Source organism: Chrysochloris asiatica, unplaced genomic scaffold (assembly GCF_000296735.1).
Source record: "Chrysochloris asiatica unplaced genomic scaffold, ChrAsi1.0 scaffold00016, whole genome shotgun sequence".
NCBI classification, from domain to species: domain Eukaryota; kingdom Metazoa; phylum Chordata; class Mammalia; order Afrosoricida; family Chrysochloridae; genus Chrysochloris; species Chrysochloris asiatica.
In genome coordinates this window covers 17,113,835-17,139,498 of record NW_006408534.1, presented here as the reverse complement: position 1 = coordinate 17,139,498, position 25,664 = coordinate 17,113,835, and the positions used below count along the sequence as shown (strand labels likewise).

The window sequence follows — 25,664 nt, the reverse complement described above, 5'->3', positions numbered from 1 at the left end:
GCAGTTTTTTTCCTTCAGGGTTTTATATATATCTCCCCATTGCCTTCTTGCTTGCATGGTTTCTGTTGAGAGATCTGAGCTTAATCTGATTTGCTTGCCTTTATATGTTACACTTCTCTTTTCCCTAGCTGCTTTCAAGATCCTGTCCTTATCTTTCATTTTGGAGAGCTTGATTATTATATGTCTTGGTGATTTTCTTTTAGGGTCTATCCTTCCTGGGGTTCGTTATGCTTCTTGAATGCTTATCTTTTCCCTTTTCATGATGTTATGAAAATTTTCTTCCAGCAGTTCTTCAACTATCTCCTCTGTGTATTTGTGTGATTCTTCCTGGTCTGGAATGCTGATAATTCTTAAGTTATTCCTCGTTATGTTGTCCAACATGAATCTTAGACCTTCTTCAGATTTTTTTATCCTTTTTTGTGCTTGCTCTTTTATCTTAGTAGTGTTGAGGGATTTATCTTCCAGTTCACTAGTTCTGGCTTCTATCTCTTCAGTTCTAGTCTTTTGCCCTTTCAGTGTATTGTCCATTTCTGATATTCTATTATTGTTTGGACCTCTTTCTGTAGGTTTTGAATTGTTTCCAATGCAGTATCTATCTTATTTGATTGTTCCTGTAGTGCTTTCCTGACTTCTTTATTTTTTTCAACTCCATTGTATAGTGTTTTGATACATTTTATAATCATTTTTCTGAATTCCTTCTCAGGCATTTCCAAAGCCTGCCCGCACATCTTCCAGTATGGACTGTAGGTCTACTTCCAGCTCATTTTCCTCAGTCACTTTTATCTCATTTCTGGACATGTGCTGATATGGTCATCTGTCTCTGTTTTGGAGGCATATTCAGGAGTTATCTGTGGCTTTAAATCTTAGATGGGTATGTATTTTGGTGTGTTTTTTTTTGTGCTTTCTGGTTGCATCCAGGTAAATGTGATCAGGAGATGGGCTTTCCCTGAGAAATTTCAAGATGCCACTATTGGTCGTTTTGATGTAACTCAGGATTTAATTTTTGGCCTATTTCCTTTTTAGTCTGCTTATCCTGCTCCACAAGGAGCTCTGGTAGCATAGTGGCTACAAATCAGGCTGTGAACCGCAAGGTCAGCAGTTCGAAACTACCAGCTGTTCCACGGGAGAAAGACGAGGCTTTCTGCTCCCATAAAGATTTATAGCCTCGGAAACCCTGTTAAGGGTCACTATGCATCGGAACCGCCTCCACGGCACATAACAACAACAACAATCCTGCTCCACAATCCCAGTCAGGCCTTTTTCCTATTGATAAACAGTTCAGAGCTGGCTGTGTCCATTTTGCACTGCTGTTTGGTTTTAAGTAGAAACTGTCACTTTAAATTTTGAGATCTGTGTGCATCCATAGTAGAACCCACCAGTGGTGGTGGGGGGGCGGTGTCTACTCTCAGGCACCCCCTCTAGTCACCAGAATGGAGGTGCACAGACAATGAACAGATACAAAAAAGAAAAAAAAAAGGATGTTCATACCTTTATCTCCACAGTTCTGTCAGGCATCCTTGGCTGCTCTGATCCTTCCCCCGCTTGGTCTCACCCAAGATGGCAGCTCCTGGAGCAGCTGAGCATCTTGAATTAGAAAGCAATGGATTTCTTACTTCTGCTAAAAATTCCCCTAGCTGTAAGCCTTCCAACCTTCTAAATATTACTTTATATGTGGTTCAGAGTTCTGGCACCATCCCCTGAGCCTGCTTGTTTAGGTATTCTGTGTTGTTGTTGACAGAGCTCCTCACTGCACTTGTACTCAATCTGCCATCTTGTTTGTTCTCTTCCTTCTCTTCTAATGTCTTAATATATCTGTAATATTTTCAATCTTCTTGCATAATTTCTTGGGATATGTTTTTCTATTTTAGTTATTTCTTCTTCTCTGTGTTGAATATTAAAGTTAAAATTTATTTTCCCAATCTGATTATTCATTTCTATAGGCTCTTCTCATTTTGGTGACGATATCCTTTCTTTATTTGAACATTTTATTCATTGCTATTCTACAATCTAAGGAGCTCTGTTAGTGTAGTGGTTGAGTGTGGATGCTAACCCAAGCTTATTAGCAGTTTGAAACTACCAGCTATTATGCGGGAGAAAATTAGGCTTTCTGCTCTCATAAAGATTTACAGCTTTGGAAACCCTATACAAGGTTGCTATGAGTCAGAACCAACTCCACAGCACATAACCACTACCATTCTACATTTTTCAGTCCTGATGTGGCTTTGCAGGTTGATGTGCTAGACTGCAGTGTCAGTTTGATCTGCAAGGTCAGTGGTTCAATCACACCAACCACTCCTCAGAAATCCTATACAGGGTTGCTATGAGTCAGAACCAACTCAAAGGTACTTAACAACAATTCTATCTTCTGTATCTGGTCATCCCAATTTCTGTAGTTTTTGGAGGACCTGAATCTCTGCTGTTAACTTTGATATTGGCATTTCCCCTAGGGTTTATTCCACTTGTCCTTGCTTACCACCACAATGACTCCCTCACCTCTGACATGAGCTTCCTATTGGTTTACAGAGCATATCATCGGTTGTACATTCAACAAATCTTACACTTTGTTCATTTCAATGATTGCAATCCTCCCCCCTCCATGTAACAGGTATTCTACTCCATCCCTGTGGTTTTTTTCCATTCCACTGTCTTTCCCAACCCTTCTGAACTTTTCCTTAGGTAAATGTTGTCCATTTGATCTTGAATGGTTGAGCATTTAATGGTGAGCATACTTTACTAGTGTGGCTTTCCCACCTACTTAGCTACCATTTGGCTGAAAGAAAATTATGTCATGAGGGTTAGTTCTGTTCCAGACCTGAAGGGTGGTCAAGGGCCATAGTCTCACGTTCCTCCAGTCTCTTTCTGACCAATGAGTCTTTTTTTATTTTTTAAAATAATTTTAAGTTTTGTTCTATATTTTATATTTGGTGGGTTTCCTAAAGACCTGCCCTAACTCTTGTGAAACTAGTGGTACTTCAAAGAGTATGTTCTAGTTATTTGGAATGAGTGGATTTTCTCAGAATATTGGATTTCAAATTGGTATATACACTGAAGGTTTGCAAAGACTTTCCAAAGGCATGGATAGTTTTAGGAGACTCAGTTTTCATATTCTGAAGTCCATATATGTGTGCTTGCCAAAAATTGATATGCTGGGGAATAAGCTACATTCATGTTACTTCTTATCCCACTTTTTAAAGAAAGGCTGACATTTCAACCAGGGTTAAAACAATTCCTGGGTGCAATATAGTAGGATGGATTCCTGGTGTGGAGCTGTAGGATCAGTACTGGATTGCAAAACACAAGGTCATCAGTTCAAACCCACCAGCTGCCCTTTGGAAACCCTATACAGGGTTGCTATGAATTGAAATGAACTTGATGGCACCTAATAATATAGTGGGATAAATAAAAATATTGACATCAGAGAAGCTTTCATTAATAATTAAGCAAGAGATCTTAACCCTTGTCATGTATATTTTTTAGTATATATTTATGCTACATATATTTAAATTTTATTACTTTTATAAGGGCTTGACTTTAGAATCAGTCTACTTGACCTGTGTTAGATTGTTTTGAATTTGTTATGGTGGTGGTGGTGGTGGTGATGTGCCATGGAGTCAATTCCAACTCATAGTGACCCTGCATATGGTTTCTGAGGCTGTAAATCTTTATGGGAATAACAAGTCTCATCTTTGTCCTGTGGAGTGGCTAATAGTTTTGAACTGCTGACCTTGTGGTTAGCAGACCACTTCATAATGTATTCTCCTACCAGAGCTCCTTTGAATTTAGTATATAATTGGAGCCATTTAGATTAGTGATGTTGTTAAGTGCCATCTAGTTGGTTTCTGTATAGGGTTTCCGAGGAGCAGCTGGTGGGTTTGAATTGCTGACCTTGTGGTTCACAGTTCAGTGCTGATCCTACAGCACCACACCACAAGTTCTAGGTTAGTGAGACTTCTTTTAAATATAACTGTAATGTTTTATGGAACAATCAAAATTTTCAAAATACATTGGCTATAACCCTCACATTAAAATCTTGTATTATTGCTTTAGATTTGGTGTGCTTTAGTCATTATGGTAACTAAAATCTATTTTGTCAAATAACATAAGTTTCATTCCTAGTAAGACCTAATGGTCATTTTCTTTATCCTGATGAATTTTTGATATTTTAGAAATCTGTGAACAAGAATTATTTATAATTATGAAAAATTTCACATGTCAGCTTTAAAATGTACAGGGAGGTATATGAATTTTCAAAACAAATGTTTTTAACTTTTTACTGTGAATTGATTGAAGGTTTGCAGCACAAATCATTAGTTTTACATTCAACAAATCATATGCTTCATTTCATTTCAATGATTGCAGTCCCTCCTGTGTAACATCTATTATCCCACTTCCTTCCTATGACTGTTTCCATTCCACCTTCTTTCCAAACTCTTCCAAACAAAGGAATTTTTTCCTTAGGTAAATGCTGCCCTTTTGATCATGAGTAGTTGACCATCCCATGCTGTGCCTACCTCACTAGCATTGTTGAAAACGCTTTTAAAGAATGCATAAGCAAAACTATTTGAGGTTGTCCACCTCAGAGCTCCTAGTTAACCACTATTCTATTATAAGGAGCTCTGGTGGCACAATGGTTAAGTTAACCAGAAGATCAGTGGTTCAAACCCATCACCAGCTTCTAGTGATTGGCTTTTGTAAAGATTGCTGTTGTTAAGTGCCGTTGAGTTAGTTCCAACCCATAGCGACCCAGTATAGGATTTCCAAGAGCAGCTGGTAAACTTGAACCACCCACCTTGTGGTTCAAACCGACCTTTCAATCCAGTGCATTTACTCACAGCACCACACATCCTACAGTTCTACTCTGTTCTGTCAGATTACTATGAATTGGGGTTAATCTGACAACACACAAGAGAAAATAACATAACATACCTATTATATTTTTGTTCAAATATGTGTCTTTATATGTACTGTAAGCTCCTTGATGATAGTGGTTGGATGACACAAAGCCAGTGTTTTTTTCATGAACTAATGATTAGATATAGTGAGCAAAGTAAAAGGGAGTCATAGGAGACCCTGAGGTTTAAATCTAAGTCACTGAGAGGACAGAGTGCCATTGACAGAAGAAGTTACATAGGAGAAGCAAGTTCAGAAAGGCAGTTGGTGAATGCAATTTGTTTATAAAAGTTTGATATACTGGCAATCCTTTCAGGTAAAGATGTATCACAGGAGGTTAGAAAAGTGAGACAACAGCTCAAGGGAGACGATGACTCAGAGATAGAGAAATCAATTCAAGAGTTATTCACTTTGGAAGCATAAGGATTAATTAAATAGACTGAGGAGAGGATGGAAAGGAGACAGAAGAAATAATCAGTAAAGTAGGAAGACAAACAGATTTGTCACAGATGCTAGGAGAGGAAAGTGACAAGAATTAGGTACTATGCCAAGTGATTTCGAATATAGAAAACTGGGAAGAAGCCATTAAATTTGTTGACCAAGTTCTTACTATTCATACTTTTAGTTTGCTATGAACAAAAGGATCTGAGGTAGTTGCAAAGGTCTTATTGGATAATGTCCGTCTCCCCATAACTTTTCATTATCCTTGGATCTCTTTAGTATATTACCCTACTTCTCAAAATTCTATCCCCAAAAAACCCACCTAAAGTAAGTTCCTAATGAGTAACTGGATTAGTCCTTTTCAGATATATTAACACAGAAAATTCTCTTGTCCTCTCATTAATTATGCCAATAATTCATTACAAACTAACCTAGCTAACATAGCCATTTCTATTCTTTTGCTCTAAAAATACTTACAAATTTACATTCTCCAGGGGGAAAAAAACCACACACACTGATTTAATCAGGATCAGATGGATTTTTTTTTTTTCCACATCAGTTCTTTGTGTCACCATTTGCATGGTGGGTGTACTGAGTATGTTATGATAATATCCATGGTTCTTAGTTTCAGACAATTTAATTCACTTAAATCACTCACAGTATCATTGAGATGTCTTGAAAAACAAGCTCAGCTTTCAGGAATAACTCCCAAAATCAGTGTAGAATTGCCTGGCTGAGGGAAGTGTTGTTTCTTCTGCTGTACAGAATCAGGAAGCTGTTGCCCCAGTTTCTGGCCTCAGAACCACAGCACGTCTGCTATAATCTGTACCAGCAGAATGAATACTCCACACAGGGCCAATATCACCCTTTCAGTTATGTCTTGTATAGATGCAAGATGGGTAGAATCTAAGGCACCTTGTGGCAAGGGAAGCTGGAAAATGAGTGTTTAGATTCTCTCTGGAGAATGTATAGTATGGGCAAGTGCCAGAATGAGGAAGGAGTGTTCAAACTAGTTTGGACAGCCACAAGGACAAACATCCACTCCTGTTGATTGCAAATCATACAAGCTCTACAATTTCTTTTTAGATTGGAGTGAAAGCTCTGTTTCGGAGGCTGTACCGCTTTGTAGGAGTGGAAAGCCTCATCTTTCTCCTCTGGAGCAGCTGGTGGGCTTGAACCACCGATTTTGTGGTTTGCAGTGCAGTGCTAAACAGTGCTTAAAACCTTGCCTAGTTGGTTTTAAGTTTCTTGGTTCTCAGTGCATAACAGATCATTCTCCATTATAATTTCAGCAATTCTTAAGCAATAAATCTTATTCTGGACTGCACACTGGTTTGAATTAATGGTATTTTGAACAATGTACATAGATAGAGTCAGTGGATAATAGCAATTGCTGTATAAATTGCTGTATAAGCTAGTACTATTTTCCAAACATCTCACATATATTATCTTGTTAAAGGTTAAAAGTGAAAGTGAATGTTAACCATAGCAGTTTTGATTTGAAATTCTCAGCAAGAGCTCCTTGTCTTCAGGAACAAAAGGAAGGAAAAACAGTTATTTACAAGTAAGCGTATGATTTAATACTTTTTTCTTTGCTCATTTAATCTTTTTGGTTGTGTTGCCACCACCAGCCATCCTGTTGGGTTGCAGGAGTCAGTGCCCAGGCATGTATCAGGCTCCATTGTGGCATGACATCAGCACCTCCCACTACTGTGTTGGGGTGAGGTAGCAGGTTTACAGGTATAAATAACAACTAGCTCTGGTAGCGTAGTGGTTACGAATCGGGCTGTGAACCTTAAGGTCAGCAGTTCGAAACTATCAGTGGCTCCGCGGGAGAAAGATGAAGCGTTCTGCTCCCGTAAAGATTTACAGCCTCGGAAACCCTGTACAGGGTCGCTATGGGTCGGAACCGACTTGATGGCACTTAACAACAACACATGTATAACTAACAAATGCAGAAATGGAAAAAACATGTTAAATTGTACAAGAGGGCTTCAAAATGTTCGTGGAAAAATTCCATTATCTTTAAATTCCATCAATTTTCCCACACAGTTTTTGAAACCCCCTTATATTAAAAATAAAAGATGCAAATTTTTATATTGAATTGGCACAATTTGGGGGGTTTTAACTAGTTTTAATGGATAGTAGATATTACAATATTGTATCCAGAGTGAAAAAAAGTTATAAAAGAGAAGTGATACATACTACTATGTACGTATGGAGGACTAGGCAGACATGGAACTCTACAACAAAGATAGGAGAGACCAAAATAACAGGCACAGGTGAAAATCCTGGAACTCTGAACTTCCAAAGAAAGGTTAGAGAGGTGAATTGAGTGCTTGCTGGTAGGGGAAGCTGAGCAGGGATGGTGAGAGAGGAGACTGCCTGGTGAAGGACAGGCTAGATGTGGCTCAGCCATCTTGAACCTTTGTGAGCAGTTTTAGCGAAAGAAACTAGCCTGGAAGAGAAGAGTCACACATGTGACTGGAAAGGTACGATGTCTTCTTTTTCCCAATGCTTCTTTGTTGATTAGAGGTGTGGCCAGCTGCCACCCTCATTTACCCCCAGCACAGCCCCCGCTCTCCAGGAGCTCAGAACCACATAGTTGGGAACCACACCAGTGTAAGGTGGGGTGGCTGTGTTGCTTTTGTGGGTCATTTGGTGCCTGGATTCATTTGGGTTTGGTTTAGGACCTACAGAACCCACAGAGCCACCAGACCAGTATTTAACCAGTCACCTTGCCCCCTGCTGCCCTGTGGTCTTACCAGACACTGAAACCAGCTCCATCAAGGGCCCCCACAATCTACTTCCAGATTGAGTGCCCTGAACATAAATAACACTAAGGCCAATAGGAACTCATCTAAGACTGGGAACTCTACTGCAACATCCCTCATATACCCACTTCATGAGCTCTGTCTTGCAGGAAGACCCCTTTACCCCCTGAATTTTCTACTCTCTAGGTCCTCCAGCTGCTGCTCTGGTTTTTGTTATTTGGTTTAGGGTTTGTTTTGTTTTTTCCCTTTTGTTGTTTCATTGTTTTGTTTGTCTATTCTTTCTTCCCCTTCTTCTCTTTCTATTCCTTTGAATTTCATCCTTTCTGTCTCAGCTTTTGGAGTCCTGGTGTGGCATTGCAGGTTAATGCGCTGGGCTGCAAAGTTGGTTTAAACCAAAGGTCGGCAGTTCAAGCCACCAGCCACTCCTTGGAAACCCTATACAGGGTCGCTATGGGTCGGAACCAGTTTGATGGTACTTAACAACAATAATCTCTGCTTTTGTTTTTCCTTCTTTTCTTCTGTTTTTATTTCTTCTCTTCTTTTTTTCCTTTTCTATAGCTTAATTTTCCAGTTGCTCTTTTCTTTTTAGTTATTCTCAAGTGTTTTTTCTATTTCTTCTTTTTATTTTCTCTTGTTTTACTCTCCTACAGTTCCATTTCCCTGTCCTTATTTTGTCTTTATAGTTATCTTTTTGTCTTTATATTATATATATTTTTTCTGGGTGCCACATGTTTTTTGGTCTTTTTTTTCTCTTTATTATTTTATCATTTCACTGTTGGTTCTGTGTTTGTTTACACTGTTTTGTGTTCTTATGTTTGTATGTGTATTGGGGAGAGGTTTTCTTTATTCCACTTGACAGGAGACAGCAAACATACCTATACAGTCCAGTCATAACAGTATCTTCCAGCTCCACAACTGGGCAAGAGCCAATACCAGCTCCCATATCACCTGATCAATGATAGACAGCAGCCAACACCAGCCAAATCCACCATAAACTGATGTGCACAAATGGTGAACAAGAACAGTATACACATTTCCATTCTCTAACTACCACCACAGGAGACAGTTGTCGAGAGCCTAGGAGTGCAATATACACTCATCAAATACAAATACAACTACCCCATAATGCCACAGAGAAAACAGACAATTTTAGTGCAAACAAGAAATAAGAGAGAATGGCTTAAACAAATGACTAAGATTCAGAGCCAAAAAATGTTTCTGAGGAAAAAAATGGAACTATTGAAAAAGAACTCAAAAGAATGATATTTAGATACATTCAAAGAATTGACAGAAAGATCAAGGACAGCAAGGCGAGCACAGAAAAAACTTTAGGAAGTTTTCAGTAAAACACTCTAAGAGCAAACTGACAAAATAAATGCAAATTTTGAACCAATATAAAACCTGGAATTAGAAACCCAGGAGATTAATTCTAAGATTTCAGAAATGAATAGTACAATGAAAGGGCAAAGGAGTAGATTTGAAGCAATGGTAGCCCAAATTAGTGACCTCAATATTAGTATGCTAGAAGAAAAATTAGAATCTCTCAATACTAGTATGCTAGAAGAACAATCAGAAAAAAAAAGAATGAAAGGGACACTTTGAAGAGGAACAACTTATGGGTGAGTAGAATTCCAGAACAGGAAGAGATGAGAGAAGAACAGAGAAAATTGTTGAAGCGTTGTTGAAAGAAAACATCCCTAACATCATGGAAGATGAGAAGACTAGTTTTGTTTGTATATTCTTTCTTCCCCTTCTTCTCTTTCCATTCCTTTGAATTTCATCCTTTCCGTCTCAGCTTTTGGAGACCTGGTGTGGCACTGCATGTTAATGTGCTGGGCTGCAAAGTTGGTTTAAACCAAAGGTCAGCAGTTCAAGCTCACCAGCCACTCCTTGGAAACCCTATACAGGGTTGCTATGGGTCAGAACCAACCCACTCAAAAAGCTAAAGGAACTCCAAACAGGGTAGATCCCAAAAGAAAATCACCAAGATATATCATAAGCAAATGCTCCAAAACCAGACAAGGAAAGAATCCTGAGAGCAGCTCAGGAAAAATGAAAAATTACCTACAAAGAAGAACCAATAAGACTAAACTCTGATTTCCCAGCATAAACCATGCCAGCAAGAAGGCAATGGTATGTCATATACAAAACTGTGAAAGAAAAAAAATTGCCAACCAAGAATCATATACCCAGTAAAGCTGTCCCTCAAATACAACAGTGAAATTAGGACATTTCTTGATAAACAGAAATTAGACAAATTTGTAATGACCAGACCAACTTTACAAAAAATACTAATGGGTGTTCTTTGGACTGAGAACCACCAACAACAGACAATAGCCTAAGATTACCATATGTGGCAACAGCAACCAGAACTCAATCCAGGTATAGAAATATTTAAAGTAAAACAAACCTAGAATGCTGAAAAATCAGATTTCAATTTATAATAATGTCAGCTATAAAGCAAAAAGAGGGAATAGCTTAGATACATAACTTCCAAATGGCAAGGAGGTCAAGTAGGTTTCAAGATAAAACTGTTTTAAGCAGGTAAAAAATTAATAAATTATAGGGTAACTTCAAAGAAAATTAGTACACTTGCACATCAAAATAAAAAAAGAAAATCAGAAAAATTTAGTAAACATTAACACAAGAGAAATTAAAGTGAAAAGGAAACCCACTAACAAAATGAACTCAGCAAATGATGTGGAATAAAGAAACCAGTAGAATCACAAAACAAACAAACAAACGAAAAAACAGCAAAATGACTGCAATCAATTCATACCTATAGATAATTATACTGAATGTAAATGCATTATGTGCGCCAGTCAAGAGACAAAGCAGAATGGAGATACAATGTTCTGATGTCATCCCACAACTCGTCTATTCATTAGTGTTTAATGAGCAAATCTATTCTTGAGATGATATCTAAAGGGTCTCTATGAGTCGGAAGTGACTCGATGGTGCTTAACAACAATACTCAAAGTTGTATTTTAGCTCTTGAAGCTTTCTTTTCATTTTCTTCAACTTTAACCTGACTTGCATATGAGCAATTGATAATTTGGTGTAGATGGCCCCTGGTCTTTTTTTGGCTTATGATATTGAGCTTCTCCATCATCTTTTTTTGGCTTATGATAGTTTCACAGATGTAGTTGATTTGATTCCTGTACATTCCAATTGGCGAGGTCCACATGAATAGTCGTTATTTATGTTATTGATAAAAGGTATTTGCCATGAATTTGATCTTTCAAAATTCTAGCATGCAATCTCCAGCACTGTTTCTATCACAAAGGCCATATTTTCCAACTACTGATCCTTCCTCTTTGTTTCCAACGTTCACATTCCAATCACCAGTAATTATAAATAAGTCTAGATTGATTGCATAGTTAATCAGATTCAGACTGCAGAAGTTGATAGAATTCTTCAATTTCTTCATCATTGTTTTTAGTGATCTGTATGTAAATTTGAATATTAATTGTATAAACTTGTCTTTTTTGTAGAGGTATGGATATTAGCCTATTATTGGCACTATAGCAGATAGTGTTCCAGCTGTATCCATAACGTTCTCAGTGGCTAAGTTTCTGGAAATAGTCCTTCACAATCTGCCTAAGTCTGGAAGTTCCACTAAATAAAACTTCCGTAGATGTCCCTGCAAGTATTTAAAGTACTGGTGTCCTAGCTTCTAACATAACAGCAACATACAAGTCACCACTATACGACAAACTAACAGTTTAGTGGTGGAGACTTACTTTATGACCCAACAATTCCATTCTGAGTGCAAAAATATGAAGCGGCAACCATTCTCCCCACAGCCCTTTCTTTTCAGCTGGGTTTGATAATCCATTGCAGTGGCCACACAGAACTTAGACATCATACACACAGTTGTGGAGTTTATTAGGAAAGTTAGGTTACAGTTAGAGGTCAGAAATGCTCAGGGCACAGTTGTTCTAGTCAGCTGCAACTGAATGCCCATAGCACTATACCATGAGCCTGAAGGCACTTGGCTCTATTCTGTGGGTTAGCAAACTTAGCTCCCCAACCTAAGTGCCTGGAGGCGCCTCACTCTACAAAAAAGCTATCTGCCCAATGTCACTCAGCTTTACTTGCTCCATGGGCTGGGAAGTCCATTGCTCTGTCTTGTGATCTGGTCTTGGTTCTGTTGTTTCTGCTTCTCTGCTACTCAGTTGTCACAGCTTTCTGTCCATGGGTCGAGGAGGTTCAGTGTGCAGGGATCTCAGAGCCCAAAGAAGGTGCTCCACTCCTGGCTCTTTTTCTTTCACTGGTAGGCAGTGAATTTCCCCCTCCCTTCTTCTGAGATGGTTTATTTTATACCCATGCTACAGTTTCAAGTTTTTACAATTAACTTTACTAACATCCACAGCTGAATCATGTCACCCTATCAGTATCTTCTCCCACCATCTCTTACCCAGACCCAGCAGGGCAGAAGTGTTGTTTGGTGGGTGTTACAGACTATGGCTAGAAGAGACATTAGATAATTCACTACATCACACCTAGGTTTCTACTCAGGAAAAATGAAAATATACAACCACACAAAGACTTGTATGTGAATGTTCTTAGCAGCTAAAAAGTGAAAATAACCTAAATGCATATTTAGCCGAATTACAAAACTTGTGAAAGGACAAACAAAAAATAGTATATTGATATGGAAACTTATACAACAATAAGAAAGGTATAAAAAATGGATACATGCTACAAAATAATTATATTCAATAAAGAAGCTACTCATGAGAAATCATAAATTGCATGATTCTATTCATGTGAAATATCCAGAAAAGTCAAATATATGGAGACAGAAATTAGTAATTTGTGATTGATTAGGGCTAAGTTGCTAATAAAGAGTGATTATAATGGCATGTTTTCTGTTATAGCACTGTAGGGTAAGCACTGGACCCCAAGGTTAGTTTGAATCACAAAGTTGTCAGTTCAAACCCACCATTTGCTCCTCAGAAACCCTAGGGAAGGTCGCTATGAGTGGGAACCAACTCAACAGCACTTAACAACAGCGTATGTGGGCATGAGGTTTTTGGGGTTATAGAAATGTTCTAAAATTAGGTTCTGGTGATGATGGCACAACTCTGTACATAGACTTGTTGTTTTTATTAAGTGTCATCGGGTTGGTTCCAACTCCTAGCGGCCCTGTACAGGATTTCTGAGGAGTGACTGGTGAGTTTGAACTGCCAACCTTGTGGTTCAAATCAACCTTGCAGTCCAATGCTTATCCTACAGTACCATGCCAAAAATAATTCATTTAAACACTTAAAATGGGTGAATTTTATGATAATTATATATCAGTGTTGTGCTGTAGGATCAGTATTGGACTGAGAATTACAAGGTCAGTAGTTCAAACCCATCACCTGCTCCTCGGAAACCCTAAACAGAGTCAGACTGATTTGTTGGCACTTAAAAACAACAACAACAAAGCTACTGACAATAATGATAATAATAAAGAAACTACCAAATGGGGGAAAAAATGAGGTTAATCATTTTTCTTTTTCCCTAACAAAATAAATAAGCTGCAGTAGTTTCCCTTTCCTTTTCCTGAATAGGCTCAGAATTTGGTTAATAAATACAGTGTGGCAGAAGCTGGAGACCTTTTAGAGATGCTTGATGCTAGTATGACCAACATAGAGAACATGTAACTGCCTCATAAGGATCTTAGTGTGTTAAAGTAGAAAGAGATGACTGTTAGAGATGGAGCTGGCCATGCTGGAGTTCTCAGTGTTCTTGAGGTGTGGTGTAACAATTTACATCTTTGTCTGTTGAATAGAGCTGAAATTGAGGGAGACAGAGAAGGTACTGAAACAAAGCCCTATTCATATGGTAGCCGAAGATGGAATGATATAGGACAATCAACACTTTGGTGGTGGTTATGTGCCGTGGAGTTGATTCCAACTCATGGCAACCCTGTACAGGGTTTCCGAGGCTGTAAATGTTTATGGGAGCAGAAAGCCTCATCTTTATCCTGAAGAACAGCTGGTAGTTTCGAACTACTGACCTTAAGGTTCGCAGCCCGATTCGTAACCACTACGCTATCCATTTAATTTCTACAAGTGATTGTAGAAGAAGGGCTTTTGTCTTCAAATACCTCTTCCAACAAAGTGAGACCTAAAGGTGAATGAGAATATTATGTTGTTGAAGTACATGGAGACTAATAGTTTAGACTTAAGACCTAAATCTGTGAGCTCCCTTCGAAAGAGGAGGAAGATTAGATGACCTTCTGTGAATTAGGGAAGAATCCCAGTTATAATAGCAGGGTGGTGAAGGCATGTTTGTCTTTGACAGAGTGAGACCTTCCTAGGGAATATATGATGGACAACTCTGTAAGGGGTCATTTACATGAAGGGACTCTCACTCAGTTGTTTGATTAAGCAGGAAAGAGACTTCAAATGAAAATATTACTTGAGCAAGGTAAAGCTATTTATATGGAGTTTCTTTTCATGAAAAAAATATAAATTCATATAGAATTCATCAAATAAAATTACTAAATGTTACAATCAAATTGATAAAATATTTAAAATAGCTCTCTTTTCTGGTTCTTTTCTATAGAAACAAGGAAGCACCTTTCCTGAAAACGAAACCACTATATCATCAGGAGGGAAAGAATCTAAGCCCCAAAGAGGATGATACTGAAAGGCTCTTTTCTTCCCTGAACCTCAGCCAGGAGGTCAAAAGGGATGAGAATCAGGATGTGGTGAGTAAGAACTGGGTTTTCCCTATTTTATAACACATAAGACTGCAATTGGTGATACGCAAATCTGAGCAACTGGGAAATTCTCTGCATGACTGGCTTCTGAAGAGAAAGGAGACAGAGGGAAAAGAGAATGGGGAAAGATAGGGAGGGAGGGAAGAAGAGAAAGAAAAAAAGGGGCTGAAGAACAAACAAGATGGCGGATCAGTGAAAATGCAGTGAGGAACTCTACTGGCAACAACACAGAATATAGGAACAAGCAGGCTCAGGGGATGGTCCCAGAACTCTGAACCACATATAAAGGAATATTTAGAAGGTTGGAAGACTTACAGCTGGGGAAGTTTGTGGCAGAAGCAAGAAATCCATTGCTTTCTGGTTTGGGACGCTCAGCTGCTCCAGGAGCCGCCATCTTGGGTGAGACCAAGCGGGGGAAGGATCGGAGCGGCCACAGACGCCTGGCAGAACCACAGAGATAAAGGTGTGGACATTCTTTTCTCTTGGTAGCTGTTCATTGGTCCCTTGCTGTCTGCACACCTCCATTCTGCTAACTATAGGGGTGCTGGAGCTAGTGGATACCCCATTCCCATCCTCAGAGGGTTCTACTACGCATGCACACAGATCTCTTCAAAATTTAAAGAGACAGTTTCCACTTAAAACCAAATGGCCACATTCGGCCCTGAACTGTTTATAACCATATAAAAAAGGCATGAACGGGGATTGTGGAGTGGGACAAGCAGACAAAAAAGGAAATAGGCTGAAAATTAATTCCTAAGTTACATCACAATGACCAACAGTGGCATCTTGAAATTTCTCAAGAAGAAGAGTGAAAAGCAAAGCCCATTTCCTGATCACATCTACCTGGAGGCAATCAGAAAGTATAAAAAATACCAAAATACATACCCATCTAAGTATTAAGGCCACAGATAACTCCTGAATATATGCCAAAAAACAGAAATAGATGACCATATCTGGACATGTCCAGAAATGAGATAAAGTGACTGAGGCAAATCAGCTGGAAGTAGAACTACACTCCATACTGGAAGATGGGCAGACTTTGGAAACGCCAGACAAGGAATTCAGAAAAATGATTATAAAATGTATCAAAACACTATACAATGGAGTTGAGAAAAATAAGAAAAAAGTCAGGAAAGCACTACAGGAACAATCAAATAAGATAGATACAGCATTGTATACAATTCAAAGCCTACAGAAAGAGGTCCAAACAATTAATAATAGAATATCAGAGATAGACAATACACTGAAAGGGCAAAGGAGTAGAACTGAAGACGTAGAAGCCAGGACTAGTGAGCTAGAAGATAAATCTCTCAACACTACTAAGACAGAGGAGCAAATACAAAACAGGATAAAAAAAATCTAAAGAAGGCCTAAGATTGATGTTGGACAACATGAAGAGGAATAACATAAGAATTATTGGCATTCCAGAATAGGAACAATCACACAAGGCCACAGAAAAGATAGTTGAAGAGCTTCTGGAAGAAAAATTTCCTAACATCCTGAAAAGTGAAAAGATAAGCATTCAAGAAGCTCAACGAACCCCAAGATGATAGACCCTAAAAGACAATCACCAAGACATATAATAATCAAGCTCTCCAAAATCAGAGATAAGGATAGGATCTTGAAAGCAGCTAGGGAAAAGAGAAATATAACATACAAAGGCAAGCAAATCATATTAAGCTCAGATTTCTTAGCAGAAACCATGCAGGCAAAAGGCAATGGGGAGACATATATAAAACCCTGAAAGAAAAAAACTACCACCCAAGAATCCTCTACCCAAGCAAAGCTTTCAATCAAATATGATGGTGTAATCTAAACATTCCAGGACAAACAGAAGCTAAGGGATTTTGCCAAAGCCAACCCTGCTATGAAAAACATCCTAAAGGAAGTTCTGTGGACTGAGAACCAACAAGAACACACAACAACTGCAGAATGACGTACGTGGCAGCATTACCCTGATCTTAATTGACAATGGAAGAGTCAAGAACAGAATAAAATTATAAGAACAGAGGATCTGGGAGGTCAGTCTATGATCAAAACAATTACAATGTGAAAGAAGGTAAACACAGAGGAACAGAGACCCAGGTGGTGGGAAGGTCAGGTAGATTACAGGATAAAATAGACTGTCTTAAATGGAGGCTAGAACTAATGGAATATAAGGTAACCACAATGGGGTTGGGGTGGGGGGGTTTACTTTGGGTGTTAGGGAGGGCAATACAAGAAGGGGGGAGGAGGCGGAAGAACAAGATATATAGGGGAACACTGAGACAGGTTTGCATGGCCTAGTGGAACATAGGGAAATAGTGTTGCATACTCAACCTTGGAACAACAGAGCTCTGGGATACAGGGATCTACATATAGCTTGAAGAGGGTAAAGAATACTAAAATCCTTGACTGCCTTACAAATATTAGTTTCTCTTGCCTACTATTGTAAAATAGACACTTGAGTGGGATAGAAAGGAATGTTGGGAAACATGATCAGAGAAAACTTGTAAGCCCATCTTCAGCCTATAACTGATTGGAATACCTAAAAGGGGTTCTACAACTTGCCCAGTGAAACTGGCCTCATGCAAAGCCTTTACAGAGTATAGGACCTTAGGTGGAATCCTGAGTCCCATACACAACCTTGTGAGGTAAGACATTCCTACTAGAAAGGACAAGCAGACTGGAACAGCTACAGTGACAGAAGATACATCTTCATGATGAACCTGACCTATACTCAGAGTGGTAGTTACTCTAAATACCAACAGAGAGGGAAAGAGTCTTCAAATCAAGTATCAATGCTATCCGCTCTGTGCACAGGGTAGATAGGGATGGGCAACTTAGACATCAGCTACCTAAAATGAGGGGGCAATAAAGGCATTAAGTGACTGGCTTACAAGGTTTCAAGAGGGAGTTTAGTTTAAGAGTATGGGGGGAAAGAAAGAGTCCCCACTGAATAGCTGTCATCTTGTCTAGATGGGTCTGGTGAAAAGAGATGGGGATAAGATTTGTAAGATTCAATAGTGAATAACTGTTACCATGACTAATTGTGACTGCCACAATTGTAAAGGTAGAAGTTTTGGAACAAAAAAAGGGAAGTGGTTAATCTTACAGTCCAGAAACAGACAACCCTAGGATCATCAAGAGAGGAACACACAAGCAGAATGTGGGACCATATCCAGAGAAGCAGCAGTGCCAGAGATGGAGGCAGAGATGGGGGCATGGAGACGGGGAGCGGCAAGGGACTCTAGATTCACGGACTAAGAAGAGAGGGACTAAGAACTGGTGGCCAGGAATAGACTTGCAGAATGTGCCCTTTGGAGAAGTAAATTATTATATATGCCTGAGTGGGGTTTTTTGTTTGTTTGTTTTTAAAAAAGCTAAAGTGGATAGAGAGAAATACTGTTAACTGATGGTACATGGAGGGGAGTATAATCATTGTAATGAAACAAGGTATATGATTTGTTGAATGTAAAAATGATGATAAGCGCTGTAAACTTTCACTCAATCCACAATAAAAACCTTTAAAAAAAAGGGGTGGTGGTGGTGCTGAGAGGTAGGATTCCTTTAATCAGAGGGAAGGGAAAGAGTTGCCCTTGAATTCATTGAGGCAACACAAATGTAGGTGCCCTGTGGTGGATGAACTAAATGGTTTAGGATTTCACTGATTCGCACTCTCCACGAGTTTGGACCTTCTCTCTCACATTCAAGTGACGCTCAACATTTTGTTCCCTTTAATTCAGTCAGGGTAGGTAGAAAGTTTTCAAAAGGACCATGTACCAAAGTAGTAAAATAAAAATTTAAATGTATAGAAATACGAGTATTTACAGAGCATAGATTTTTGATGCCAAAGCAAATAATGTCAATCTTGGAGGCCATTTGAATGATTCAGACTACTGCTGACAGATCTAGATGTCATTTCTCTGTTTCAGAGATCTCTTTACATCCTGTGGAGATCCTAACACTTTGGAGTTTAGCTTCTTTTAAGAGTGGAATTAGAGGAGAAATCAGTGTTCTTCCCATCCTTCTGACCTCCCAGTTTGAAATCAATACATGAATGGCATATTTTCTGAGTATGCAGTTAATCTTTGCATCTTTGTTCTTTTCCAACTGTTTCTACATTTATCACTCTAAGGAGCTCTAGTAGCATAATGGTTATGAATTGGGCTGCAATTTGCAAGGTCAGCACTGACTCCATGTCACATGACAACAACAACAACAATCCCTAAAGGCTGGAGTCCTGATATGGCACTGTGGGTGAATGCGCTGGACTGCAGTCTGTTGGAACTACAATGTTGGTGGTTCAAACTCACCGGCTGCTCCTTGGAAACCTATACAGACAGGGTCACTAGGAGTTGGAACTGACTTGATGGCTCTTAACAACAACAACATTGCTAAAGAGTAAGGAAGTGATATTTTTGAACTCACTCATGGAAAGTTTATTAAAACTTGATTTTGTGGCGTCCTGGAGTGGCACTGGGGCTAATGCACTGGACTGCAAAGTTGGTTTGAACCACAATGTCGGTAGTCCAAGCTCACCAGTTGCTCCTCAGAAACCTTAGACAGTGTCACTATGGGTTGCAATTGACCCACTGATACTTAAGAACAACAATAGCATTGTCATATTCTGGTTTCATCCCATGTGTTTTCTTTTTTCCAAAAAGTTTTAACAAGCACCTATTCTGAACCAGCAGTGTTGGAGGAGTTGGAGTAAAAACAGATGAATCCCTGATTTTATGGAACTTGCATTTTGATGGAGGAGAAAGACAGTAAATAAGCAAATAAATGTCATATTTTGTTAATCAGTAGTAAGTGCAGTGAGGAAAATAAAATAGGTAACAGAGTAGGGAAGATGGAGGGATAGATAAAGGGGAATATTTTAAGTAGAGAAGTTAAGGAGGGCTTCTCTGAAGAGGAAATGAGGAGTGAGACATGAGTAGATTTGGGAGAAGAATGTTCCAGGCAGATGGACTACCACAACCAGAAACCTGAGATGGGAATGAGGTGGCATGTTCAGAAAACAGCAAGAAAAACCTGGTGAGGCTGGAGCATAAAGAGAAGAGAAAGGCCAGAGATAAGGTTGGAAAGGAGGCAGGGGTTGAAGGCCATGATAAGGAGTTAGAATGAAATCCAAGGTGTGAGGGAAATCCATCAAGTTTTGAGTAGGTAGGAACTATGATCTCATTAACATTTTTTTCCCCTTTGGTGGAGTAGGAGTAAGGAGTTAGAGCTAGGACAATGGCTAGGTCTAGGCTAGGCCTAGGACTCTGTGTAGTGTTAAGGTATTGTTGTTGTTTTTAAGTGCCTTTGAGTTGGTTCCAGCTCACAGTGACCCTGTATAGGGTTTCCAAGGAGCAGCTGGTGGGTTAGAACTGCCTACCTTGTGGTTTCAACTGACCTAGCAGTCCAATGCTTATAGGGACTGCGTTAGGGCTAGGAGTAAGCCTTGATCTAGTTTTAGGGTTACAGTTAGGCTTTTAAAAATTTGTTTTATTATCTTTTTTCTTGAAATCATTTTCATTTGAAAATTCTGTAATTCTATTCCCTCAGCTTTATGGTTGCTTTTTTGTTGTTACTGTAAACTGGAGCTGCTGGTTCCATATTTTCAATCTTTAGATTTGTTTTACTTTGTTGTTGTTGTTGTTAAGTGCTGTTAAGTTGGTTCCAACCTATAGCGACCCTGTATAGGGTTTCCAAGGAGCAGCTGGTGAGCTTGAACCGCCAACCTTGCAGTTCAAACAGCTTTGCAGTCTGGTGCATTAACCCACAGCGCCACACCAGGACTCCTGTTTTACTTTGAATCTTTCTATATCTGGGTTGAGATTGTCATGTATGTTAATCTCAGATTATTGTCAGCTATTGTTGGTTGTCTGTTCAATGATCTCCCTTTAGTGTTTTTTTGTAAGGTTGGTCTAGTTTTTATAAATTCTTTATTTTCTATTTATCTAGAAATGCCATAATTTTGTCATCATACTTGATAGACAGTTTTGCTGGGTATATGATTCTTGGTTGACAATTTTTAAATTTCGGATTTTTATATAATGTCATTCCATTTTCTTCTAGGTTGCATGGTTTTGCTCTTGTAGTGCTTTCCAGAATTCCTGTAAAGTTTTGTCTGTGCTTTCCTTGATTTCATCTGTAGTTTTCTTGATCATTCTCTGAATCCATTGAAGATACCTAATTATAATTCTTTCAAAGTCTATATCAATTAATTCTGGTACCATTTCTGTTATTATAATTTCTGACTCTGTATTGGTCACTTGTTTGAGGTTCTCTTGTTTCTTTGTATAAACTGAAATTGTCTGTTCTTTCTGAGACATTGTGGTATCACATTTGTATTTAATTGATGACTGTATGTCAATATGTTCTCAGGCACTCACCATATGATTCCTGGTGGCTGTGGTAGAGACTGGAAGTGTTCTCTGTTCACTATCTATGTAGCATAGTTCATGGTGGGCTCATGTGCCTCCAGAGGTGCCAAGTGCCACTGAGAGCACAGCAGAGACTGGCCAGGAGGTTGTGCCTAGGCCACTGGGCTGAGGATGGCCAGGAAACAAGGGAGAACCTCATACCCCTTGATGCCAACCTCTAGTCACCCCCTGTACTCCTAGGCTGCTATATTGACAGCTGCCCACAAACAACTCAAGGTGGCCAGTCAGAAATTCACCCATTTTCTTCTCTATTGCTGCTGCTTCTGTTCAGCTTCCTTTTCCAGTCATCACTCAATCCATCTCTCACTCCTCTGAAGCTCAGGGTTCCAAGGTCACCATCTGTATCTGTTTCTATTGATATCCTATGTCTTTGTTGCAGAGGGTTTACTCAGTATGTCTTCCTATTTCTGCCATCTTGCTCCCTCATTAACATTTTATGTAAAAGAAGTGTATAGTTGGTGTACAGAGAGCTGATTTTATGAGGGGGCATCACAAAGTTTATGGAAAAGTAGTAAGGATAGATATTGGAATTTTTCCATGAACTTTTTGAAGTCCCCCTTGCACAGTAGCAAGTGTGGGATCAGGGAGACCAGTTACGAAGCTAGTGCTATATGCCAGGTAATCTTATAAAGTGCTGAGAAGTGAACAATCTGATTGACATGTGAAGTGAGTGAAAGCAAGAAATCAACTATTTTGTCCAGAGCACTGGGTAGATTAAGGTCCTAGTCACTGAAGTAAGGGAAGTTTGAGGGGGAAAGCCATGTGGCAAGAAGAAAGAACAGAGGTGCAAAAGTCAGTTATGATCCTATCTGGGGAGCTTACATTCAAGATTACCTGTAACCATTACATTACATAAGGAGAATTTGTAGGACAGCTTATAAAGCAAAGGACTCCTGGTGGTACTGTGGGTTAAGCACTGATCTGCAAACTACAAAATTGGCAGATCAAACCAGCAACTACACCATAGGAGAAGGATGAGGCTGTTTACTCCTGTAAAGATTTAGCCTCAGAAACCCTAAGGAGCATTTATTTCTACTTTGCCATATAAAGTCACTCTGAGCTGGAATCAACTCAATAGCAATGTGTTTGTTTTTTGTCTTTTTATAAAACAACTTAATTTCCATCCCCTTACTGTCCATTTAAACCTATTCTGTGGGTATAGTTCTTCCTCTGTTTTGGACATTCTTGTATTAAAAAATTTCTTGGTTAAAAAGATAGTCTTGGTTTAATTACTATGTCCAATCTGTCATAGTGATCACACTTCACTTTTCATTTAAAGTCTCCTCTTCCCTAGCTTGGGAAGCTACAATGAGAATGGAGAGTAGGGTTGACATCTTTTTTCTTTCCCATTTGAGTCTTTTTATTCCTCATCCCCACATCTGTTCAGTGTCAAAAAGGGAAGGAGGAAGGAGAGGTAATGGAAGGGCAGGGAAGTTGTTAACTATTAATATTATGGTAATCGATTTTAGCGTAAACATTCTCTAGGCTTAGCAGATATCTAAAGCTAATGTTTTCAAGTGATCTTCAGAGAAACCTATTGTTGAGAATTTCTCTCCCAGTGACTAATTTTGCAAAATGTTGCTTATGACTGTCTTTGACTCCAAAGCACTTTGTATATCTCGTACTACTTCATCTGGCTGAGGTACCCTTGCCCCACTAGGTGGCTCTCTAAGACACCATCCAATCCATTTTCTCATGTGGGCTCCACTGCAAGCATGCACTCATGATACCTTTGACCTGTTATCTATCATGTAGTGAATTCTTGAGTAACACTCTGGGTTGTAGCACGGCCACTTTTGTCTTCAAAGGCATGGTGAGTCCTGGTATCAGACCACTGTGTAACTCAGTGATCCTGATTAAGCCACTTCTACCCCAAGGAAAGGGAGCTTTTGATTCCTGTCTCCTCTCCTAGATTTTTTTTACTTGATGATTATGGAGGAAGGTGCTCACAATAACCTTTTTTTTTAAATGTTTTATTGTGAATTATATGATACTTTATATTGGAGAACATTAGTTTTTTTGTAAAAAAAAAAATCCTCTTCTGTTTCAACTTCTGGCTCTTTTATACTCCTAAAGGAGATGAATGGGTAAGGGTCACAAAAAACCACTTTTGATTGCCTCTTTGTGAGTCTTAAATACTGGTATTATGCTTCACTTTGGAACATATTGCCTCTATCATCTTAAGCTGATACTGAAACTAAAATGAGACCCATTTCATCTTGTTCTATGCCTATTTGACTAGCAGGTGGCTGTGCCAGTTTGCAGTTCAGGGGAGAGATTGGGATTGGAGATATTTGAGTCTACATTTGAGATTCATCCTTATATAGATTTTTTTTGAAGCCGTGAGCCTGGATAAGATCACCTGGGAGTGAATAGTGAAGAGGGATGAGAACTATCCAGGGGAAGCCCAGGAGTTAGAAGTTGAGAAGCTGAGCAAGAAAAATGAGAGGAGTGTCTATAAGGCTGAAAGGCAACCTGGAAAGTAGAATTGCCCCATGAAGAAATGTTTTCTTAAAAAGAGGGCATGTCTTTAAGAACTATTTATATGGGATGGAATTAACATTAACTCAGATGATTAGATGGAAACCTTAGTGGGTGGTGGGTTCATGTTAATGGGGGAGGAACCGCTCCAACCAGGTGAGGACAGTTGCACAATTTGAAGAATGTCACCAACGTCACTAAATTATACACATACTGTGCATGTTTTGTTATATGTATTTTTTCAACAACAACAAAATACATTTTAAAACATTTTAAAATTGTGTTTTGGGTGAAAGTTTACAGAGCAAACTAGTTTTGCATTCAACAATTCATACACATTTTGTTCATAACATTAGTTGCGATCCCCTCAGTGTAACAGCCCTTTTTCACTTCCTTCCTGGGATCTCTTTTCTATGTGCCCATCTTTCCTGTCTCTTCCTGCCTTCTTAGCTTTGTGTTATGGAAGCTACTGCCCTTTTGCTTTCAGACGGTTCATTATTCTTCCCAGGTGTCACTGTTCACTTTATAGGCCTGTCTGTTGTTTGACTGAAAGATGATTCCCAGGTGTGGTCTCGGTTCTAGGTTTGAAGGGTGTCTAACTAAAGGCCAGAGTCTCAGGGATTCTACCAGTATCTATCAGACCAATAAGTTTGATATTTTATGATTTTTAATATTGTCTAGGACCTTCTGTTGTGATAGCAATCAGAGCATTCAGTAGTGGTAACCAGGCATCATCTAGTTGTTCTCGTCTCATGTTAGTGGAGGCTGAGGTTCATTAAAACCCTATAGAGCAAGCACAGTTCTACACTGACATCCAGTGTTGCCATGGACTGGAATTGGCTGAACAATACCTTGTTGCCCTCACTCCCGTCCCTAAAAAAGGTCCTGATAACCATGACACATGCTGTTGAGAGTGCAAGTTAAAAAAATACAGGGACTGAGAATTACCCTTTGGATTAACAGAGATTTAGAAACAATAGGTGATTTTCATTAGCGAGGTTCCTAGTGAGCAACTGGAAGGACACTTGATTACAGCATGTTCACGAGGATTTGGGTGAGGATGTGGAAACAATAGATCACCCTTTTGAAGAATGTTGCTATAAAGACAACAGAGAAATGGGATGTTGGCTGGGGAAGATGAGGATAGAGGAAACTTTCTGTAAGATGCTAATACTATAACATATGTTATAATATCATAATAATATATTAGTATAATAATAATATGTTCATCCTGGTGTGGTGCTGTGGGTTAATGCACTGGACTGCAAAATTGGTTTGAACCACAAGGTTGGCAGTTCAAGCTGACCAGCTTTTCCTCGGAAACCCTATACAGGGTCCCTATGGGTCAGAATCGACTTGACGGTATTTAAAAACAACAGCAATAACATATATGTTTGCTGATAGAAGTGCTCCAGTAGAGATGATAAAATTGATGATTCCAGAGAGAGGGAGAGGGCATAATTGCAAGAGCACTGTTCTTTAGTAGGTAAGGAGGTAGGATCCAGGGCTCAAATGATGAGCTAGCATCAGGAGCTAGAACAGGAACAATTAATTCATTACAGGAGGAAAGAAGGCAGAGTACACGGACATAGATGAAGTTAGCTTGTTGATTTTTGTGAAGGGTAGATTGTTTACTTATATGCACTTGTGATAGTGAAGGTGGAGGATAGAGGTTTAGAGGGTTGAAGAGATTAGAAAAGATTGTTCTAAGTTACAACAATCGTAGTGTAAGTTATAAACAGAAACCAGATAATGTGGAATCAATTCAACTCCATGTGTGTCAGAGTAGAACTATCATAGGGTTTTCAGTGGCTGATTTTTTGGAAGCAGATTACCAGGTCTTTCTTCCAAGGTGCCTTGGGGTATAGTCAAACTTCCAAGCTACATGTTAACCATTTATACTACTCAGGTTGGTTGGTTGGTTATGTGCCATGGAGTTGGTTCTGA

General features: G+C 39.1%; 1 protein-coding gene across 1 annotated transcript in view; it reads left to right on the top strand.

Moving 5' to 3' along the window:
• FAM228B (family with sequence similarity 228, member B) overlaps positions 1-23,327 on the top strand; it is a 48,719-nt gene extending 25,392 nt beyond the window's left edge. The window contains exons 7-9 of the mRNA XM_006835301.1: positions 6,791-6,895; positions 14,667-14,811; positions 23,313-23,327. Coding sequence (XP_006835364.1) covers positions 6,791-6,895; positions 14,667-14,811; positions 23,313-23,327 — 265 coding nt within the window. The remainder of the gene's footprint in view (positions 1-6,790; positions 6,896-14,666; positions 14,812-23,312) is intronic.
• Positions 23,328-25,664: the final 2,337 nt, after the last annotated feature.